Genomic DNA, 21426 nt, shown 5'->3' on the forward strand with positions numbered 1-21426 from the left:
CCAGAGGGCTGCCTGCTTTGCCAAAGGCAAATGTTACATACAGCCTACGTCATAACTATTTATCAGATGTGGAGGAATAATAATTAGTGTTGCATTGTAATTTTGTGTATGCCTATGCAGTTCTCTCTGTCCCATTTGATATATTTTAGACCTGAGCAATAAAAGTGTTGCATTGTACACTTTTACACTTTATTGGCTAAGTTGTAAAAGAGTCCAAGTTGAGACACTGATTTAAATATCACATCTTTCTAGAAAATATACACTAAATATAACACAGTGCACTGTAGAGATATTGATTTATTGCTTGCAATTCATAGCATCTTTTGATTAATAAACAGAATTTGCAGAACACATTCTCAGTGCGGTTCATGCTGTTCATTTTTCAGTATTATGTTCAATTATGTTATTTAAACTATTCGGTAATAGATTTTATTTGTGTGTGTAATTTTAAGTTTACCCACTTGCAATGTAAAATATGGATTGAAGCAGAACATTACTGTCACATAAAATATAAGTAAGACATTATTAATGAGTTAAACGTTTTAGTAATGAGCCAACACCAGAGTGTCTATGTACAAATGCTTTTATGTTTGAAAGAAAGAAGTCAGTCTTCTGGCACTGCGTGGAAGATGATGTGGCGTTCCATCAGACCAGGGCGCAACTTTAATTTTGCACAAGCCTTATCACAGACTTTTACACAAGTCTTATCATAACACCACTTCCACACAAAGCCCTGGAGTTGCCTTTTACTGCTTACTTCACTCAGTAGGCCTGGGACTTTTAACAATACACGTCAAGTAGGTCAAACTTCAGTCCGTTCCTCATAAATCGCAATTCGGAGGATCTCCTATTTAGATGCGACTGACTGTGCAACTGGAACTCGTGCAGCTTAATTCTGCTCTCCAGACTGATAGAGAAAGCACCTGGGTCCTCATCTGTGCGAACACTATGAACAAAAGGAAGCACCTGCTGGCAGCAGGCCGTCTTGTGGTGCCCACGGCTGGCTTAAGTCTCATCTGTGGAGGTGTCTTAATTAATTCCATCTCAAGTGATCAAAGGCAGACCCTCAGGGATGTCTTCACTTACCTCGTCCTCATGCTGGGATTCATCCTTCTTGCCACTGGGATGTTATGGGCTGTCAGTCATGGAATGAAAAAAGTGCTGTTCAAGCAATCTAGGAGAAGCTTACAAGGCACTGAAATTCACGTTTTTACTGTAGACAGGTAGGATTGACTTGTTATTACTATATTTATGTCTGTCACCATTCTATGACACACATATCTGACATACTTTTGACAGTGCTTTATATGTAGGGAAACTACTCATGACTTTAAATGCAAGTGATGCAAAGATCTATAGTCGCTGAAGGAACATTGCAGATCAGAAGGCTTAATACACAGGAAAATAATAATCTAATATAAATGCACTAAAGTACCAGAATCAGTACTAGCCCTGAAGCTCACACTCAAAGTACATTTTTTTTGTCTCAGTAAACTTTGAAAAAAGCAACACTGGCAAACTTGAGTGTTGAATTTAGCTACACATAAACTACGAAACACAACATCCAGGGCCTGTGAACAAATACCATGTGTTACGGAAATGTTATCAGGACTCAACAGATCACTTAGTTCCAACAATGGAAGTTAGTATGGCATGTGAAATAGCTGCTGGGAAAACTTCAATAACAAATCTGCAAAGTGAAATTTTTGCACACCATTAGCAAACAAGACTAGTTCTTTCGTTTGCTGGATGCAAAATGTAAAGACCATGATCACCAGTCAAAAAGCAAATGAAAAATGTAATTTTTCCATGAACATTTTTTTTTTCAGACCAAACTTCTATCCTCCATCATATGAGGAATCCCAGGTTGGTACTAATGTTGTCGGAGACATTGCAGCCATACCTACAGGCACAAGAATACTGGACTTGGCACCCCCTGTGTATACTGAGAGCTGCTCAGAGACCTTTAATGAGACCTTCAGCCTCGAGCAGCCACCTGGCTACCAGCAAGCTGTTCTTCAGTGCTGGAGTGAACCACAAGCCTCAGGCAGAAGTGCACCAAGTGAGTTTAGAAGCTTCCAGGTTGTTTGAGAACCTGCATTCTTCAGAGAATCTTATTTGTTACCCAACTTCAGAGTCATTGGGAGTAATGTGATTCTTAAAACTAATCCTTTTCTCATTTGATCGGATAATTGGATGACTGTTGAAGAATGAAAAAGTTTGGTATACTCCAACAATCTGCCAAAAGAGACTGAAAGACTGTAGGTTGTGAGATGATTATGAAGATGGAACTTCATCAGAACAAAATAAAAACAGGACATGATACTAGTATGAAGGACACTGGAGCCAGAGAAAGCAAATAGTTTTTTGTTTGTTCTCATTTTTTCTTTGTTTTTATGAGAACATGATGTGATCATTCTATGTAATGGTAGGTGTGAGCTCCCAAAGTATCATCACATAATGATCACTGTTACATGAGGGAGTGAAAATTGTCTTGAATATTGGAACAATGATAATGAATGTAACAATACAACAATGGACAATATGCTGAAAAGCCATACATTAAAGACAATGCAGAGACAGTAACAAAAAACACTTTGCAAATGTGCCCAACTTATGCGTAAACCTTTTGCAAAGGTCCAGCACTGAGTCTCTCTGTTGGCATATTGAAGCCTTGTCGATGTTCTTTTTTGCATCAATAGGTCATGCCTGTCATATTGTTATGTCTGCTCCCTCACTGCCCAAAGCTTTGAACATGGAACTTATCTCTCAATGTAGGTCTGCCTTCTCAACCACTGTTTATATCCATTTGTGAGCTAAATTGCAGTTTCAATGGGGATTTTCTATTGAAATTTTCTATAGTTTAATAACCACTGAATAAACTAGTCTGGAATCGTCTCAGATGCATTTAAACAGTGAATTTAAATACACTTTTCCCCCTTTTTACAGCATTTAGCTGATGCTTTTATCCAAAGCCATTTTTGAGCAATTGTTGGTTAAGGGTACTCAGAGGCCCAACACTGGTAACTTGGCAGTGGTACAGCTTGAACTGGCAACCTTCCGATTACTAGTCAAGGACCTTATCCACTCAACTACCATTAACCCCATACACACAAATGGCAGTTTTTAAAGTAAAACGTAGGATCCGAAATTAAATTCATTTGCACTGGTTTTGCTATTTGCTTTTTATTATTCTTAAATTTATAACTGATTCAAAAGCTGCATTTATTTCTGGTTGTCATTTCTTCTTAATCTAAAGGAAAGATCAATATTTCACATTTCAAAAAGTGGTACTGATAGCCTTCTGAAAGACTTGCAAAACAAAACCAATGTTAGCAAGTCATAAGCTGTAATATAACATCAACAAAAAACATGCTTCAAAGATAACACTTTGCATGTTGGATCTTAATTCTACATTTTGCAAGGTTTCTTGAATTATACTCCTAAAATATTTTTCATATCACGAAGTGGGTGAAAAAATTGCTCCCTCGTATTGTTGTTGGTATTGAGTGCATTTTTCTTTAACACTGCAGTGACCCCATACTGATATATGCCGAAATACTGACCTTAAATGATTACAACCCATCCATTCTATAGCCTGCAGCTGTGCATATCATTATCAAATGCCCCATTCACACTGCATGATCTACAGATTACAAACTCTCCCTCCACTGGTGTTTTAGACATTTGTATAAACTGGCACTTTCAAACAAAATGCACTCTGTGATGTTCTGGAACAATAAAGTTTGGCCTTGCCATTTGCTGTGAAACCAAACAACACACTGGGAATGGGGAGACCATGGTCAGCGCTCCAGAAGAAAGCACACACAGCCAGCAACGTGCTAAGCATCCGCAAGGAACACTCTTCCATAGTAAATGTTTATATGCAATAATAGTAAATGTTTATGTGTTATTACATTTATATGCAACAGCAGGAAGTGTTCAAGTGCAATAATGACAAATGTTTATATATAAACATCTATAAACAGTCATCTTAAAAACCAAAGAATATATTCTTCCCCCCACTGCGTTCAACATCCCCAGAATATTGGGTGGTCATGCAAACAAAAAATGCAGTGTGAATGTGGCATTATGGGTAATAAAATGCACATATCATTCTGCTCCTGGTTTTTTACGTGTGGCTCATATAGCCTATGTAAGTGTGCAACAGAAGTCAAGCTTTAAACAGAGCCCCCCAATAGAAGAACAACGGCTCTCTGTGAGACTGCGAGGAGCAGAGAGGGAGAGGCAGAGTGAGTGAGAAAGAAAGAGAGAGGGAAAATGGATGAAGGGAAAGAAAAGCAGGACGAGGGATAGGGATAGTGTTTAGTCTGCAAAACAGCAGCAAAACCCATAAACAGTGTATATATGCCAGTGAGAAGTTGTGCCATGCGAGAGTTGTAGAGTCGTGTCTGCAGCATGGGGAAAGTGACGGCTAGGTTGTGAAGATGTGGAGACTGGGTCCCAGAAGAAGACCGTCTCGGGGTTTGGGCCCCCAGCATGCATCACCGCACCCATCTCAGGTGATCACAGTGGGGCCCCGGCGGCTGGTCCGCTCGTGGATGTCCGAGATCTTCAGAGCAATGGCAATAAGAGGCCCCAGCACAACCTATGCAACAACGCGCAAACACAAGAAAATGGAAAAAGCTTCACCCATCAAGGTCGTCATAACAGAGGCGTGCCAATATTCCAGGAGTACCACGACAAATGTTTTTTTGATCCTGTCGCCCACGTAAGCACTCCCTATTTAGACTCCATAAAGGTAATAAATGAGGCCAAACTGTGCCTATAACACAATATTGTTCCATGTGCCTGGATGCCCTTTGATTGCTTAGTCATTCTAAGGTTGTTCTTTAATCAGTCTGGTTCATACTGGTATGATCTCTTGGCTAGTGAAGTGGTTGGGGGAGGGGGGCTGATAAAACCATCAAACAATCATACAATAGTATCAAATTTCAGTCAAATGAACAAGTAAACAATGCTCATTAAATAGACTCTGGTTATTATCAAGTAACACTAATTTGATTAATTATGTCATTTAAATAATCAGATGAAATATTTCAGAATAAAAAAAGTTTTTTTGCAAATGTCATGGTGTGCCAGTCACCCCACCCATGGGACATTCCCACTGCCACACACACACATCATGCCTGCCTTCCTCGCAGTCACCTGGTTATTAACCATGTGCACTGTGTCTAGCTTGCCTCCTCTTGTTTCTCCCGTTATTTAAAGCCCGCAGGTACACTCATCCAATACTGTGCATTGCTCGCCTACTGTGCTCAACAAGACGCCCCGAGGATTGTTGCTGCTCCGCCATGTGTCAGAACCCCGAGGCTTCTGCTAGCGATTGTCTGTGGCTTTTTTTGTTAAGCCAGCTCTGTGCTCTTTGAGAGCTTCTCTGTTCTGCTTTGGAGAGTAAAGACCCTCTTTTTCCCACCTTGCTATCTAAAACGTTTGGGTTTTTTATGGCTGTTTTGTTTGTTTGTTTTTTTGCTGGTTATAATTTTATTGCTCTTTATTTAAATTTGTATATTGTCTATATTGCATTTGTCCGGTGTGTATTTGCACAAAATAAACACTACACAAATGTTCTTTTTATTTATTATTACCAATTCATTAGTTTTAATGTTATTACTAGCAACCTTAATCATCACCCCCAAGTAATATAAGAATCCAAAACCTTTTTAATTATGCAATAAAAGAAAATGTAATTGCTGTAAACAATCCCACTGAGAACTCTGTAATGGAACTATATATATATATATATATATATATATATATATATATATATATATATATATATATATATATATATATATATATATATTAGTTATACATAATAGTTATATATATATAGTTCCATATATATATATTAGTTATACATAATGTAAAAAATGAGCTCCAGTTAAAATAATGATAATTGCTTCTGTGAAGAAATGAAGACAATACTACATCAATAACAGCTTCAATAAATGGACTTATGAACAATTGATAGTGTCTTGTTATAAAAGATTTCTTGTCATTACTCGTTAAAGGACATGCTGCGTGCTTTCATTGCTAATGTTGCAATGGTAGTAATAAAAGGTCCATTACTCCATTATTTATGGCTAAAGATTGATCAATGCCACTTATATAAGGTCTCTTAAAGGGGTGCAACACCATAGCAACCATACACTGTATTAAATATATATATATATAGTTTACTCTTGTAAAATATGTTAGAAGTACAATGATATCAGGTTGCTTTGATTGTTGTTAAGTAAATTACTTCATTTATAGAAAATGCATATACCTGGTCATTGTAAGTCTTTGCATAGTAGAATCTATAAATATATAAAGTGACAGTGAGACACAACTGAATTTCAGTTCTCCTGAGTTCTGCATTTGAAGTCAGGAAGCAAAACAAGTTTAACCTGGGACGGAAGAGAGCTGTTGCAGAATAGATTAGTTTTGGCAAATCTGTATGCCACCAATCAGAGAGAGAGCACTAAAGGCTTCCTGTGTTCTCCCTGTAAATTCCATCCATCACAGAAATATAAACAAACACCCTCATGTTTAAAATGTCTTCTGTCATACCCAGAGAGGAAGGAAGTGCCAGCAAGCACAGGTTTTGGCAACACAGTCAACAGAACATCAAGGGGGTACTGATAAAAATTATGACACTTTAGCCTAGGTCTGAAGAAATGTGCTGAATAATTAGAAAACTACCATAAAGATAAAACAAGTCCAAATAACAACATCATTTTGATGTAAAATTGGCATGTGCCCAATTTGTCTGGACACTCACATCCTCTGTGTGTGTGTGTGTGTGTGTGTGTGTGTGTGTTTGTGTTTGTGTGTGTGGTGATAGGAGAGGCCATTACCTGCGTTTCCCTGCTGTGTCTTTCTGGATCTCTCTCGTAACTCTCAGCGTAAATACGGATAGTGGCTCCCACTCCGACCCCAGAACCACTCAGCCGGAATATGATGCGGGACGAGTCTGTGAACACGATCCTTAGTCCCTGGAGGTTAAAATAACAGCAGATGCCATCAGAGGCTATTCCACCAGGAACAGCAACAACATGAAAACCTATAGCCAAGAACGTGACAGGGGTCTAGTTACTAAATGCATCAGCCAGGACGTAAAGGTGGCAGGTTTGATCACTTCAGGACTTTTGGAGACGTACTCATCCAACACAAACATCAAATCTATGCTTCTTTACCTTTAATGGCTATAAGTTTCTGGTGACAAAGAAAAAGGCATCTAATTTTAAATCTTTTTTTTTTTATCACGGACATTTATGTGGTTGGGGTAATTCTCCACTAGATGTCACTAATAGAGAGTCGGCAGATACTGCCGACACAGATGTGAGAATTAGTGAGCATGTGAGGGTGTTTGTATGTTTGAGCGCTTGAGTGAGGGCCCATCCAAGCGGGTGAGTTTGAAAGACAGAGAAGACCGAGCGGGCCGTGAATTCTGATTCTGGGCAGCGTGAAGATCGCCTCAGGCCTCTCTGTTCATTCCTTGTCACCACAGTGTCATTAACCATCTCCCAGCAGGGTGTGTGTGTGTGTGTGTGTGTGTGTGTGTGTGTGTATGTGTGTGTGTGTGTGTGTGTGTGTGTGTGAATGTCTCTGACAGCTGAGGGCCTCTCTGCAGCCCCCTGCGTCTCCCCACTGACAGTCTGTGCCAAGAGGTTGGGACAGCTGACACAGTCCGGCCTGGAGTGGAATGTCTGTTGCCGTAATACATGTTGGGGTGTTGAGATGCCGCCTGCACATTTGGACCGGATGGCCAATCTGCTGTGTGTGTGTGTGTGTGTGTTTGCGTGTGTGTGTGTGTGTGTGTGTGTGTGTGTGTGTGTGTGTGTGTATGATTCACAGGTCACGGGCACATTATTGTGTAACCAATGTCAACACTTTATCAACCAGTGAACTTAACCCAGCACAACATTCAGTAGGCAGATCTGCATTCAGAGTGCAACACATGCCTACATCCCTCAAGGTGTTTGTTTCTGTCCCAGAAGACTTTAGCAGACATTGCTAGGTGAGCCTGTGCAGTGCTGAAATGGGGTGGTGTAGGGCCAGAGGTCAGGGGTCAGGGATTAAGGGTCAGGGGTCAGAAGTTGAGGGCTTGGAAAGTGTAAAGTGTAGATGAAATATAAGAGTTACTAGTCTGTGGTGACAGAGCAAGGGAATGAATGAGTGAACATTCATTCATAGACACACATGTATGTGTGTGTGTGTGTATGTGCATCTGTCTGTGTGCCTGTGTGTTTCGTTGTGTGTGTGCGCGCATGCAAGCGCATATGTGTGTGTGTGACAGAGAGAACTATTAGTTGTCAGATGTCAAAGGAAAGGGTGGGAAATTCCAAAAATTCCTGGATGAAACAAAGGGAGTCAGCTGGGTAAACTCAAACATGGGGTGGAGTGTGTGCATGTGTGTGTGTGTGTGTGTGTGTGTGTGTGTGTGTGTGTGTGTGTGTGTGTGTGTGTGTGTGTGTGTGCGTGTATGTGTGAAATCCTGCTAGTGCTAATCCCATACTGACATATATGTGAAAGGGCCAGAAAATGACGGCTTGTCAGACATTGGGCATTTTCATTTACACATCCGTGTCTGTAGTAAATGTGTAAATGTACATTTTCTGCCTGGACTTCTTTGGGTAACGGCTTAAGAAAAACACATTCAAAAACATAATAAAGGGCACATTCCAGGGCCAAATGAATAAAATACCTTTTTAAGGATGGATTATATGACCAAAGGATATCTATGGAGGGATGAGTGAAACAGCAGCATCACAGCTCTGTCACTGACTGTACAATTAAATCTGAAAGTGTCTGTGGACAGTACAGTATGTGGAGTCTGTACAGTCTGTGGAGTCCAAAACAGTTCACCATCCACCATCTGTTCCTTATATTCATCAGCAAAGCTGAGTCTTTAATCTTTGCATGGTCAGAAGCGGCAGCCTGTGCACAGCCTCTCCCCTGTGGGTGGTCTGTGCTGGTGTAAGGAGAGAATTCTCCCTCTGAGTAGAAAACAGTTGGTTATAAACCTGTAACGCTTTACAAAACCCAGACAGCTTCTTTTTACAAGCACAGCGAAGAGCTAAAAAAAATGCATGCATCACATTTTAGTGATCTGTGAACTATCCCAGTATAAATATCCTCAAATCTCTCTCCAAAGCCCTTACCTCCAAAGCTGACCCTTCAATATGCTGCCTGAATACAAAAATATTTAATAGAGAAAAGGACTATTATTATAAAGATGTTTCCTGATTAGATAATACAACTAGTCCTTGTTGATTTTAATGCTGATTACAGAGCTCAGGACATTCACAGAGACTTTCATAGAAACAAAGATTTTTTCCTAATGCATATATTTTAGTGGAAGGTATCAGGATTAAAACTATAACACAATCACTTTGTACTGAACATTCTGGGGAGTGATTGAAGTTTTGATTGAATTAGCAATACAACATTTTATGGAGGCTGACCCATTCAAAGCGAGCTGCCACTAACCTGGTTTCGCGAAACACTGCCATCCACCGGGTCAATGTACTCAAAGTTGTCGGTTTTCTCCACGCTGTAGACATTGTTTCCCACAGCAAACTTCTGACTGATGAAGGCCTTGTCTGTGATCACCGCCTCCAGATCTCGCATGAGGTAATATGCTGCCCTGGGATCTACGCCTTCGTAATCAAACCTGGCATTTAAGATAGATAAGTACAGCAATGTCTAATAGTGCCACACATCCAATCAAAACGTCCAGCTGTCATATATTTGGAGAATACATACAGCTCATGAAATCATATTGTGAAATTCCCTTCTTCAAACATTTTTGCAACATTGAAATGGAATAAAACTTCCTGGAACTTGTGGTATTACAGAAACGGAAATAAATAATAATACTAAAATAATAAATAATAATAAAATAATAAAAACAGCTTCAGTGCATAATTTACCCAGATTTAGCAACCTATTTAGCAATCTTGGCAGAGTAAGAGCAGAAGAGCTTATTGCGTGCAGAGTGGTAGAGCTCGTGCCTTCCTGCTGTGGGAAATTTGTATGGGAACACGGAATGCATGGAATATGAGGAGCACTCAGAGGAGCGCGGGCTTCAGTGGTCCTCTCTCATGGGGAAGCAGCTAAGATAGCAGCTACAAGCAGGCAGTGAGAGAGAAGGATTCTGGTCAGAAATTGTGCTGGAGATAAGTAATGGCTTACGCTAATCAGTCCAGACAAACCTGTACAAAACTTGCACTAAACATTTTTACGAGCAAATGGGTCATGCATGCATGGTGCTGAAGGTTACCTGCAGTAGTAATTTCGGCCAAATTTGACCCAGTGGTCCTTCACTATCTCTTCAACTCCCTGCTTTCGCACGGATATGACTGACAGCCACACTAGCACCGCCCACAGGCCATCTTTTTCACGGATATGGTCCGAACCTGTGGCAGTGAACAGAGCAGCAAGGGTATTCATGTTGTTCATGTTTATTTATTTTGGTTGATTGTTTTTTATACTTTTGAAATTCAAAATCAATGGGATATTGATGTTGGAAAGTGTCTAATGATATTGAGTGTCTAACCACTATAAATAGAAATCGTAAACAGAAATAATGGTGAGGCCAAACAAATGATTGTGTGTGATTTTCATGTTGCAGTACCCATATATGGATGATCTAGAGGGGATGATTCTTCAGCTTTCTATAAATGAAGACCTTTATCTCATTCTATCTCACTTCCAGGTCTCTGTCTCTCTTTCTCTCTCTCTCTCTCTCTCTCTCTCTCTCTCTCTCTCTCTCTCTCTCTGAGTTTAACTGGTCTGTCTTCCTTTTATAGCAGAAGAATGGCCGAGCTTCGCACTGTGGCTGAGGACTACCATGTACTACAAACATAACAGCAAAAGCTGTCTGAGGTGCTGCTCGTGATGAATCAGTGTGCTGTAATAGGCAAGTGTTTTGGCAGTAATGAAGTCACAGCTCCAGAGGTTTCTTTAGACACTACAGAAGGGTTCTGTCCAGACCTGCCTACCAGACATTTAACAGACAAATAAAGGCTGTGAGTGTGCCGATGTGGTGTACCCTCCCAGGAGCCTGTAGTGATATCTCACTCACCTGTTCCAAAGCTTTCCTCTCCACAGAAGGAGCACCTGCCGGAGTCCATCAGGTTCCCAAAGAACCTCCAGCCTGCAGGAGTTTCATACAGTGCCACTTTCATGGCTTTGGCCACTCTGCAAGTAAACAGCATGTGTGATTTTTTTTTGTTGTTGTTGTTGTTTGGCCCAAATACTTTAGCATCAGCATTAATGTACAGTAAAATGCCCATTTCATACAAATATTTCATTACAGTTAAAACATGTGAATAAGAAGAAGAACAAAGGAAGAAGTAGAAAGAAGAACAAGAAGAAGAAGAAGAAGAAGAAGAAGATGATGATGATGATAATGATGATGATGATGATGATGATGATGATGACGATGATCTGGAGGAGGAAGAGGAACATCAGGAGTAAAAATAAATAATACAATGTCAGAGAACAAACAACTCTGGTATACTACATTGCCAGGCAAAGTGAGATATGTCCTCTTTTTCCAGAATGGACCATTTCTGTTTTACATAAAATCATTGGTCACATGCCACACACTGACCTTACGAGTTTGGACTAACACAATTATACAGGTTCAAATGTGCTATCGTAATAAGGCAAATGGAGCAGGAACAAAGCAGAATAAGCTTTTGGCTAGTGTTTACTTTGAGCCCTGGCCAGAGCTGGAGCTATTCACAAAGGAGATGCGGTGAGCTGGAGAAAAGAGGGAGGAACCAAAAAGACGGGGGGTGGGGGTGGAGGGAAGATACCAATCTACTAACAAAAACGCTGGACCTTTCTGCGGTGCAGTCACGTCAGTGGGCATGTTTCCTGCTTATATGAGTTTGTTCCAGAGAGAACCTTTAAGCATGCACCCCTTTATACAAAGAGACTGCAGATAGGCTTGTTAAACTCTTTTTACTTGCTAATTCTTTTTACTTGCTAATATATACATGACTATTTTCAGACAATGCAGTCTGGCATTATGGGTTGTGAGCAGGAGAGAGAAGCAGTAACGTAACTGAGCTTCAGATGTTTACTCCTGGCTGGAATTACTAAATAAAAGTAAAGCGCTGTTATTTGCCTGGGGTGCGGCCTGGAAAGGAAAACCTGGCATGGTGACGGCAAACTAAAATCTTGACTTGTTGACCCTTTAACTTTTTGTTAATAATTTATTCACATATCTCCAGCCAAAACAAGCGGTAAGTGTGGCCCTGCTCTTTTAGACACAAACATGTTTTGCATCTTTGATACGTGTGTGTACGTACGTGTGTATGTGTGTAAGAAAGCAAAACCTAGAAAGGGAGAGAGATGGATAGAGAAAAACAGTAGATGCAAAAAAGAAAATTAAGAGAGCCTGTGAGAAAGTATGTTTGGCTTTTTTAAAATGTCAAGAACATAACATTTGGAAAATGGCCCTCCTTCCTGGAGTTCAGCACCTGCACCAGGTAGCTGTGACCTCCCCATGGCAATAAAGCCTGATCTTCAGTTTACAACTAAAAGACAGGCACATGCGCTCAGTAACCAGGTGCCATGCTGTCATTTGGAGGGAAAAGATGTCCTAAGATGGTTCTCACTTATGCCTCAGAAATGTTTTTCAAAATATCAAAATATGTCCAAGAACATTGAAACATCTGAAAAATGAGGAAGGGAACTACAGTGGTGTTTGCTTTGGTCTCTCCCCTCAGCACAGCTGCATGAGTAAACAATCCCACCAGCCCAGTGGATGCACAGGACAGCACAACCTACAGCAGTGTTGCTGGTTATTCCAGGCATGCTGAACTATTCACTCGCAAAGGATCAAGTTTTGGTGCAGAACAGAAACTCCTCAGTGAGACATACGACCCTGTCACCTATGCTCATTCACGCTTTATCTTTGCATGTTACGTCTCTGTATTGTGTACTGTATTATGATGTTGTTAAATACTGCCAAGACTGTTTTTGGCAGGAAAATAACCTGCGTAGAGGAAAGAGACAGATGTTTCCTGTCTCCAGACTCACCCACACACCCATCTACACACACGCCAAATGTAACTTATCAAATACTAGGGGCTGCAGAGTACTGTATGCACCTAAGCATGTACTCACACACTTATTACACTTATTCACACACTTAAGCCTGAGTACACAGACAGACACACACACACACACACACACACACACACACACACACACACACATCTTCTCAAACAACAGACACAAACTTATCTCCAGCATTCTGGCGCTGCATAAACACACACAGCTAAGTGGCAGAGCGTTTAAACACCAGCTATGCTAGCGCCTGTACAGTGCCTAAAAAGGCTGTAGACAGAGAGGTCATGCTCTCACACAACATGAATCTCTGCAGACAAATTCACTTTCTGTTCCTGAAAACAAGCCCTGTGCTCTGAAACCAATGATCAGTCTCACTGGGAGTGTGCTTTATGTACTCACATTAAGCCTGAAAATAAAATGACAGATTTTTTTTTAGGCTAGGAAAAACTTGCCCAGTATCTCTTTGTGCTGCGCTGCGGCATTTTGGTTTTTTCTACATTTCAGTTTTATATATTTAAAAAAAATATTTTGTTCAACTGTTGAAATACAGAGTACAACTGTGCTAAAATTTGCTTTGATATTGCAACATCATACTCGCAAAACAACACAGTGTTATGACACTGATGAGACTGGGTGTTGACTACAAATTTCCTGATCAAGCTGCATCTATTTACTATGAATGTAATTCATTTGAATATATGAAGTATAAACTTTGGGTTGCAAACTGTGATCATACTCAGGGCCTTGGTGGGAGTCCTGTGGACACAGGTGCTCCACAGATGACTTGAATCTACTGCTGGATTAACAGCACAGCAGGAGTTAAAAGTGAAGAACCCTGGCTCCCCGGGAAAATGTAATGTCAGCTTAGAAACAAGATCTCCTTTGTGCAGGAAAATAAAAAAATAAACAAACAAATTATCCCTAGTGTATCTTGCAACACTCTTTTCTCTCATGTCTAGTATAGGAAACCCGGAGGCACTGGTCAGCTGATACAACACGTGAGAATCTCCAGAACAGAGCACATAACCACAGGATCAGGCTCTGTGTATTACTGCTTGAACATTGTGGGTCCATTTTATTACCGGGTGAGGAGCCTTTTCACTTGAAGTGCTCGATAACTTATGATGTGCTATGACGCAAAGTTTCACTCTGTGAAACTTGACAGTTTAACAGGCCAAAAGATCCTGGCAATTCTCTGTCAAACAGATTTTTTACAAAGCTCAGATGATTGTTTCAAACATGGCATAAACTAAATTCTATTTAATTTTATTTGCAAGAAAATATGTACATGTTGTAGAGTCGCATTTTGTAAAGAATGTGCATACATAATCATATTTTGAGAAACGTTGATCATATGTAGGCAACATGGCAGTAAACAAATGGTGAGTAATTAAGTGTAAAAAAATGTGTTCTATGGGAGGGCATTCTTTAACACATGGCAAGACGTGGGTGGTTTGGAATAAGATCACTTCCTATTTTACTCCCAGTGTTATTAGTGGTGTCGCATTCTTCCATTACAGCCAGTTTCCTGTCAGATCTGTGGACATGCCAAACTTTTGTGTGAGGTGGAAAAGTGGGTCAGTTATACTTAAAGGAAATAAAATATGCTGTGCCCATACACCAACAAAACTCTCATCTGAGTCACAACAAAACACATTTAAGAAAATAGTATTGGACCTCAAATCACATGTATTTAAAGCCAGGACTCTATGTGAGTATCTTTAGCGTGATGAAGCTCAGGGTTATTTTTAGCCTGGCAGTGTTGGGAGTGTGGAGATGAGCTAACTCTGTTATTCATAGAGATTGGGTCCCCACTCTACAACTACTTGACCTAGCCATTTTGCTACTCTTCTCTGATTGCTTCTACTGCCATCTGATGGATTCTACTGCCCCTCCCATTCCCTCCCACTACTGCCCTCTGACCTCCTCTAGAGCAATCACACAGTTTCCACCAGCCCCTGACTGCATTTACTACCCTCCGATTCCTTCCACTGCTCCTGACAACAGGGAACTTTATTACAGAGAGTGAACAGAACGAAGATAGGGGTGGTCTGTTAGAAAGTGTCTGTTGAGAAAAAAGGGCCCTAGGGGGTGGTTTCCACCCAAATCATTCAGCACATCAGCTATTCCAGTAAGTCTGCCACATTAGAGAGCCATTTTAAGCACTGACCTCTGGCATTACTTTAACCAACCCAGAAAGTGTTCCAGTGGGTAGGTCTACATATTCAGTCAGTAGATTAACAAATAAATAAAATTGTAAGTAAAATTGAGGATCATTGACAAAAGACCTGGGAAAAAAGCACCTTGTTAAAAATAATTGTTGTAGTATCCTGATTTGGCCAAATGACTAATTAATATTCTATTAATAAATATTGTAGTGAGCTGAACGTCTTCTTTTCTTTTTCAATCAAATCTGTTCCTTTCCTTAAGAAACATCTTACTGTCTCCCTGTATTATGACCGGTGCCTCTGGTGAGTGGGAGACTCAGACGAGTGCGAGTGAAAGATAGAGCTCAACAGCTGCTCTCCCTGGGGCTTGAGCGATGGTAGCCTCATTCTTACACCTACAAAGCCACATCCACGAACTACCGCCAGCTGTGTTGAATCGCAGGTATCGCTTAGCTAATGTCAATACTTTACCAATCTCTACCAATCGATCACATCTCCCTTCACAAGCAGTGCATGTATGTAAGATGTAAGATGTCCCAGACTCTCCAGCTGGCAATGCAGCCCACAGAGCTTCGCCTTCCCGCTTCGTGTTCTCAGACGTGGTGCTGAAATGAGGTGACTGTTGGGCATGCGTGGACGTCTGTCTCACCTGTCCAGGGCCATGCTGGTGGGCATGCTTCGGGCTAGGCCACGTATGCCCGCCTGTCTGAAATAAGGGATGCAGGACAGGTTGGCAGCCATCACTGCCAGTGAGTCAGATGGGTTCACGAAAAAGCCGTTCTGACCGAGAATCATACAGCGGTCCTGTAAACACAAGCACACGCACACAGGTAGCAGCTCATTAGTGTTATACTGCTGGTAGAACTACAAGAGCACAAATTATTTTACAATTTTGATAGAAAGTACAATCACAGAAAAAGAGAAATATGAAAAATAATTAAGTCTAGTGTGACTAAAAATGTTTATACCAGGAATTTGTGTTTATTCTTGCTAATCTTTTTTCCTGTCATTTTTATGTCATAATTTCAAAACTCTATGCAAGACACATAAAACTCACTAGAATGACAGAATAAACAGTGCTTTGGGATCAAATAACACTCAGCCACTTCAGTTAAATGGCTGGAAATCAACTAATACCTCTACTGAAAGCTAGCAATTAAGCTACAATTTGGTTTATCAGTGTTCTGTATTAATGCAATGCATACGTTTGCTTTATGAATCTTTTAGTAATTTAATTTTGAATTAATTACTAAAGTCTTTCCGTATCAGATGCTTAATAATACTCACGCCATCTGCATCAAACGCTGCTCCAAAACCAAACTCTCCACCCTTCATGGATTCCACCAACGACACCGCAAACGTGGGGTTGGGGTTGGGGTGCTGGCCCCCAAAATCCTCCAGGGGAACACAGTTAACAGCAGAGTTTGCGGGTGCCCCGAGCTCATCGCACAAGATTCTCCTGACATAGGGGCCCATCACTGATGCGACACACATCACAGGACTTCATATCAAATCCCGATAATTCATAGTGGACAAAACACGGAATGTTTATGTATACATGATCTAAGGGTGCTAGAGATGTCACAACATGTCTAGAGAAAAGGGAAAAGGAGGAAGGGCCATGCGGAAAGGCTCTGGGAAGTTCTCACCGCCATTCATCGCATCGATTCGGATCTTTAGCTGTTCTGGACCCGTCAGTAGACTCTTGATGGCACCAAAATCAAAGATCCCACGTAGCATGTTAAGGTAGATCTCAACAGAATCCACAATCTCAACTACAAAGAGAAATATGTTGTATTCCCAACAAATGACAACATTGACACCTGGCTACATCTAAATGTTTTTTTTAACACAAAATTTTAAAAAGGAAGTTTGAGAAAGCTAACCCCGAAAGGGCTTGAACTTGTTTTCCAGGTCAAAGTCCTGGCGTCCCAGGCGTGAGAGATCAATATGCAGGTCAGGACAGATGGCATACTCCTCCAGAGTGCGGCTCACCTGGTATATCCTCTCCATTACTGTATCTGGAGAAGGTCCTGCACACAAGAGTCCAAAATACTATTCAACACCTTAAAAAACAAAACCCAAAACAAAACAAAAACAGTGGTTACTTCTTCATGTACCTATGTCATGAAACAGTGGTTGATGTTAAAAGTTAGTTTATAGCAAGTTTTGGAGATGAGCATTATTCAAAAATTAAGGATATCAAAGTAAACCAACAAAGATGAAAAATGATTATTAGACTACCAATGGCAGACCATTGAGAATCTAGTGACAGTCCAAGACCAACCCAGTCTACTACCAGTCCAAGGGCAACCCAGTGTAATGGTTTCTGTAATTGTTACATAATCATTGTTCTTGTTAGATAAAAGTTTTTTTTTCCTGCCATTACTACTTCCCAACACCAGAAGTCACAGGAAGTGTGAGGTGTCTGCACCTCCTCTCACAGGAAGTATGACCTGGGCCTTCACTGTGCTCTCCTCTTGGAATGTTTTCTTTTTTTCATGGTCATTCAGAAGTATCATGTTTTTCATGCCACAAAGGCTGACATGAGAAATACATCTTTCCGAGTCATAAACCAACACATTTACTCAAGGGCGGCGCAGTATGTGAAAATAAATCTTTTTGAAACTGAAAAATGAAGTCATTTTTGTATGGCTCTAGCAGAAATCTTTAAAACCATTAGCTTCCAAAGGTCTTTTGGATCTCTTGTGTTTGTTTTGTATGGGAACATGGGCTTCTCACCTCCATTAGCAATATTGAATTTGATGCCAAAGTCTCCAGCCGGTCCCCCTGGGCTGTGACTGGCAGTGAGAATGATACCACCGATTGCTTTTATCTTCCTGATGATGCAGGAGACTGCAGGCGTGGACAGGATACCGCTGTGTCCAATCACCAGCCGTCCTATCTGCAGAACATACATCATCAGCTGTTAGAAGAGTAGTTACGAATTCAAAAACAATTATAGCTATTATTGCAGGGAAACAGTCATCATGTCAAGTTCCCACATTGTTTCACATTATTAAAAGGGACAAAACAAACATCTTGATGTATTTTTTTTGTAATACTCTCTATTTCTATATAGCAGAGAGCCAGTGGAATGGAGTGGTTGGGTTTCTGGAAGCTGTGATTCAGGGGTGCTCAGTATGGTATGCAGAAGTTATCCCAGCAGGCATAGCTGCGACAGAGGTACGCCTTGAAACCTGCAGCCTTCAGAGGTGCCAGCCACAGCTACTGCTGCATACCAGAGTGGCCAGCACATCCTCCCGAAATGTTTTGGCACTCCGACAACAGGATTAAACTGACCTGAGAAAAGCGTTTTACATAGAACATGCACACAGTTTTACACAGAGTGATGATGGTTAGGCCTGTAATGGGAGAGACCTGACCTCAGGTCAGCTGCTGCTATAAAGCACATTCTTCAAGAACTAATTTTAGTTAAGGGTCTACTCATTGATCATTTCTAGGCATGAATCATTCCAACGGAGTGCTGGTTACCACATTTCCGCACGCTGCTTAGATCACACAAGGTAGCTGACTGCAGCAGACTAGATGTCACAGCAGTTCACTGACTCATTAAGCTTTACAGGATCAGTCACTTTCTATTAGTGAATTGTCTGCCGTTTCACCCTGGCATTTTTAATGACCTAGCACACTGTCACGCCTGTGCCTCCTCTACTGCTGTTATGCTAAGCTAAACTGCTATTCATTAGATGCTTAGATTGCTGCCTTTGACTTATTGCCTGCACTGGCTAGATTCAGTCCTCAGGAGTGTGAAAAATATTCCACCAAAGCCTTTGAGCAGTGTATCCATATAAGGTCCTGGTTCTGGATACACACACTGCTCAGGAAATCATAGCTTGAATGTTACATGCCCCTGAGACTTACTGAGAGTTTACATGCGAGTGTGAGAGAGAGCAAGAGCGCGAGAGAGCGAGCGACACAAACGCTTGGTTAACATGCACAAACGCTAAGTATACTAACCATAGATATACACCAATGACAAATGAGCTTATACTGTACATGAGCTGCTATACCCAGACTACATTTGACAAATGTGTCCGCAGGCCAACAGAATGTGGTTTGAGGAGCTGGGGGCAGAGAGTACAGAACAGCTTGGCTCTGGGCCATCTCTCTGGGCTTTCCCCACCACTGGCCTGAGCAAGGGAGGCTCACTCGCGGGAAGCAGCGTGTAGGCAGGACAGCACTGGGGAGGCATGGCACTGCTGATAACACATGGCGCTCTTAGCTGAAGAGAAATATGTACATCACACTCCCAGAACTGTTTCCCATGATGTGATCATTGTTAGTGATGTAAGTTCTGCTGTCAAATGGAAGATTAAAGTTGTGTTATGTTCCCATTTTCTGTGCTGTTCACTAATGGGCTGAAGAAAACCCCAAAAAGCCTAATACAGGCAAGTGGACTTTCTCTGTCCGCTGGTCTTCCATCAAACCTGTCTTACGCAGCAACGAGGCTGTATACTTATGAATCTCAGGATAAAGTCATATACTGTTAAGATATGGCATCTGAAAGCACTGAAGAGACGAAAATACCAAGCATAAAATATTGGCGTAAACATTTTCATTTCATTTCAAAATATGGCCTACGTTACACCTCTGGCACTTAGAGTTACACCTATGGCATTAAATTGCAGGAAAGAAATGATTAACTCCCTTAAATGAATGGAACATATGTCATGCATTGTGACTAATGACATTATTTATGTGTGGTAGACACCCTAACAAAACAATGGCAGCAAACAGTGGGAAGAGGGCAAACAGTGGTAAAGAAAATAAAATGTCCACAGGGGATCTGAAAGGAATCTGAAAGGTTTTAGGAATCATGTCAAATTGGGATAGCACAAAAAGTGTCTCATTTACATCTAGCAAAGAGAAAGTTCCTAATAAATGAACAGATTAGTAAGTGTTCGTTAAACACACGCTAAACGCGCATAGATGCTCAGCAATGCTTTGACAGATTTACAGATCAGAGTTGGCCAAGTAGTAGCCCGAATATGCGAGTGTTAGGACCACGACGAAGTGCCACCGCCACTTTCAAATCTACGAGGCGATGTAATGCTTTAGGCATCCTGATATTTGGGGGGTAATAAATTCATTTTTTTCGTCCTCATCATTAACATCTTCTTACCCCATTGGCAGCCGCCATCTGTACGATAACCTCGATCGCGGCTCGGCTGAAGTATCTCCCATCGCTGCCAACAACCATGGTACATCCTTGACGGTCCCTCAAGTCGATGGAGGACAGAACACTTTGAATATAATTCTGTAAATAGTTCTTTTTGCTCTCAAAAACAGAAGTCTTCTTTCGCAGCCCGTTAGTGCCGGGCCTCTGGTCATCAAAGGGGGTCGTTTGAATAGTTAAGACGGGTATAGGGTTGGTCTCCATGATCTCCGAGACGCTCCGGAACGCGTCAAAGTTGTGTCCTCGTCCTAAGAAAACTGCTGGAGGCTACTTGGATGATGAGGGAGTGCTGCAGGACGTATCCCAAGCTCTGGAAGCTCCAATTTCCCGCGGGTTCCTGCTGAACGAGTGCGTTTATGCGCTAACTCGGCTGCGGTGCGTCCTAGACATAGGAGAGACGTGGACTGGGATGATGCGCTACTGTCCCGTGACAGCTGTGTGGAAAACTTCACCTAAATACAAAACACTTGCATACACGCGTGTACTGTTGTATATAAGAATATGTTTGTTTGTTGTTTTTAATCTAAGTCTTTAATAAAACAAGAAAACCGATCTCAAGGTCCGGTGTCACGCGCCCGTTTTCTCCAGCTGTTACCGGGACAATCTGCTAAAAGAAACATAAGGGAGGGTCACAAAACTCATTCAAGCAGCGTCGGTGGCGGATAAAAATAGCGCATGGTGCGCGAGGATGGATAATACGGTGCGACGCTTTGAAACCCGACGCCTCTAGTGCCCACCGCGCACCCGCTGGCTCTGGCACGTGTGCTGTGGTGCACAGCAATCACCTGGCACTCTCTAGAATAAATGACAAAACATTATGAGAAAATAACCAGACAGGTTATTTAAATTGCCTTTTTTTGAGAGGCCAAATACTTTAATACATATTTTATATATTGAGTATACATTTTAAAATATTAGAGCTTACTTTGGCATCAAATAGCTAAACGTATTAAAAATAAA

At 41.2% G+C, this 21426-nt stretch overlaps 2 protein-coding genes across 2 annotated transcripts; one reads left to right on the forward strand and one right to left on the reverse strand.

The window, feature by feature from the left end:
* The first annotated feature begins 719 nt into the window (after window positions 1-719).
* Window positions 720-4467, forward strand: LOC113580064 (transmembrane protein 252). The gene is made up of 2 exons (XM_027014388.2): window positions 720-1223; window positions 1830-4467. Exons 1-2 carry the CDS (start codon window positions 856-858, stop codon window positions 2089-2091), a joined length of 630 nt encoding a protein of 209 aa, XP_026870189.2. The 5' UTR covers window positions 720-855; the 3' UTR covers window positions 2092-4467.
* Window positions 3171-21168, reverse strand: pgm5 (phosphoglucomutase 5). The gene is made up of 11 exons (XM_027014387.2): window positions 20413-21168; window positions 18009-18171; window positions 17153-17299; window positions 16916-17041; window positions 16554-16744; window positions 15916-16070; window positions 11096-11211; window positions 10292-10427; window positions 9499-9682; window positions 6864-7001; window positions 3171-4609 (listed from the first exon to the last, which is right to left on the reverse strand). The coding sequence occupies exons 1-11, from the start codon at window positions 20668-20670 to the stop codon at window positions 4520-4522; spliced, it is 1704 nt and encodes a 567-aa protein (XP_026870188.1). The 5' UTR covers window positions 20671-21168; the 3' UTR covers window positions 3171-4519.
* Between the last annotated feature and the right edge of the window lie 258 nt (window positions 21169-21426).

This window comes from Electrophorus electricus, chromosome 23 (assembly GCF_013358815.1).
Source record: "Electrophorus electricus isolate fEleEle1 chromosome 23, fEleEle1.pri, whole genome shotgun sequence".
Lineage (NCBI taxonomy): Eukaryota > Metazoa > Chordata > Actinopteri > Gymnotiformes > Gymnotidae > Electrophorus > Electrophorus electricus.

What these genes read in the sequence shown, in the direction of transcription:
- LOC113580064 (XM_027014388.2), top strand. Translation starts at nt 856, where the DNA reads ATGCGACTGACTGTGCAACTGGAACTCGTGCAGCTTAATTCTGCTCTC. An exon ending in CACGTTTTTACTGTAGACAG is followed by an intron (nt 1,224 to 1,829) that starts GTAGGATTGACT and finishes TTTTTTTTTCAG; the next exon opens with ACCAAACTTCTATCCTCCAT.
- pgm5 (XM_027014387.2), bottom strand. Translation starts at nt 20,670, where the DNA reads ATGGAGACCAACCCTATACCCGTCTTAACTATTCAAACGACCCCCTTT. An exon ending in AATCGATGCGATGAATGGCG is followed by an intron (nt 16,745 to 16,915) that starts GTGAGAACTTCC and finishes GTGTCGCATCAG; the next exon opens with TGATGGGCCCCTATGTCAGG. An exon ending in GCAGTGTTTCGCGAAACCAG is followed by an intron (nt 7,002 to 9,498) that starts GTTAGTGGCAGC and finishes TTTAACCTCCAG; the next exon opens with GGACTAAGGATCGTGTTCAC.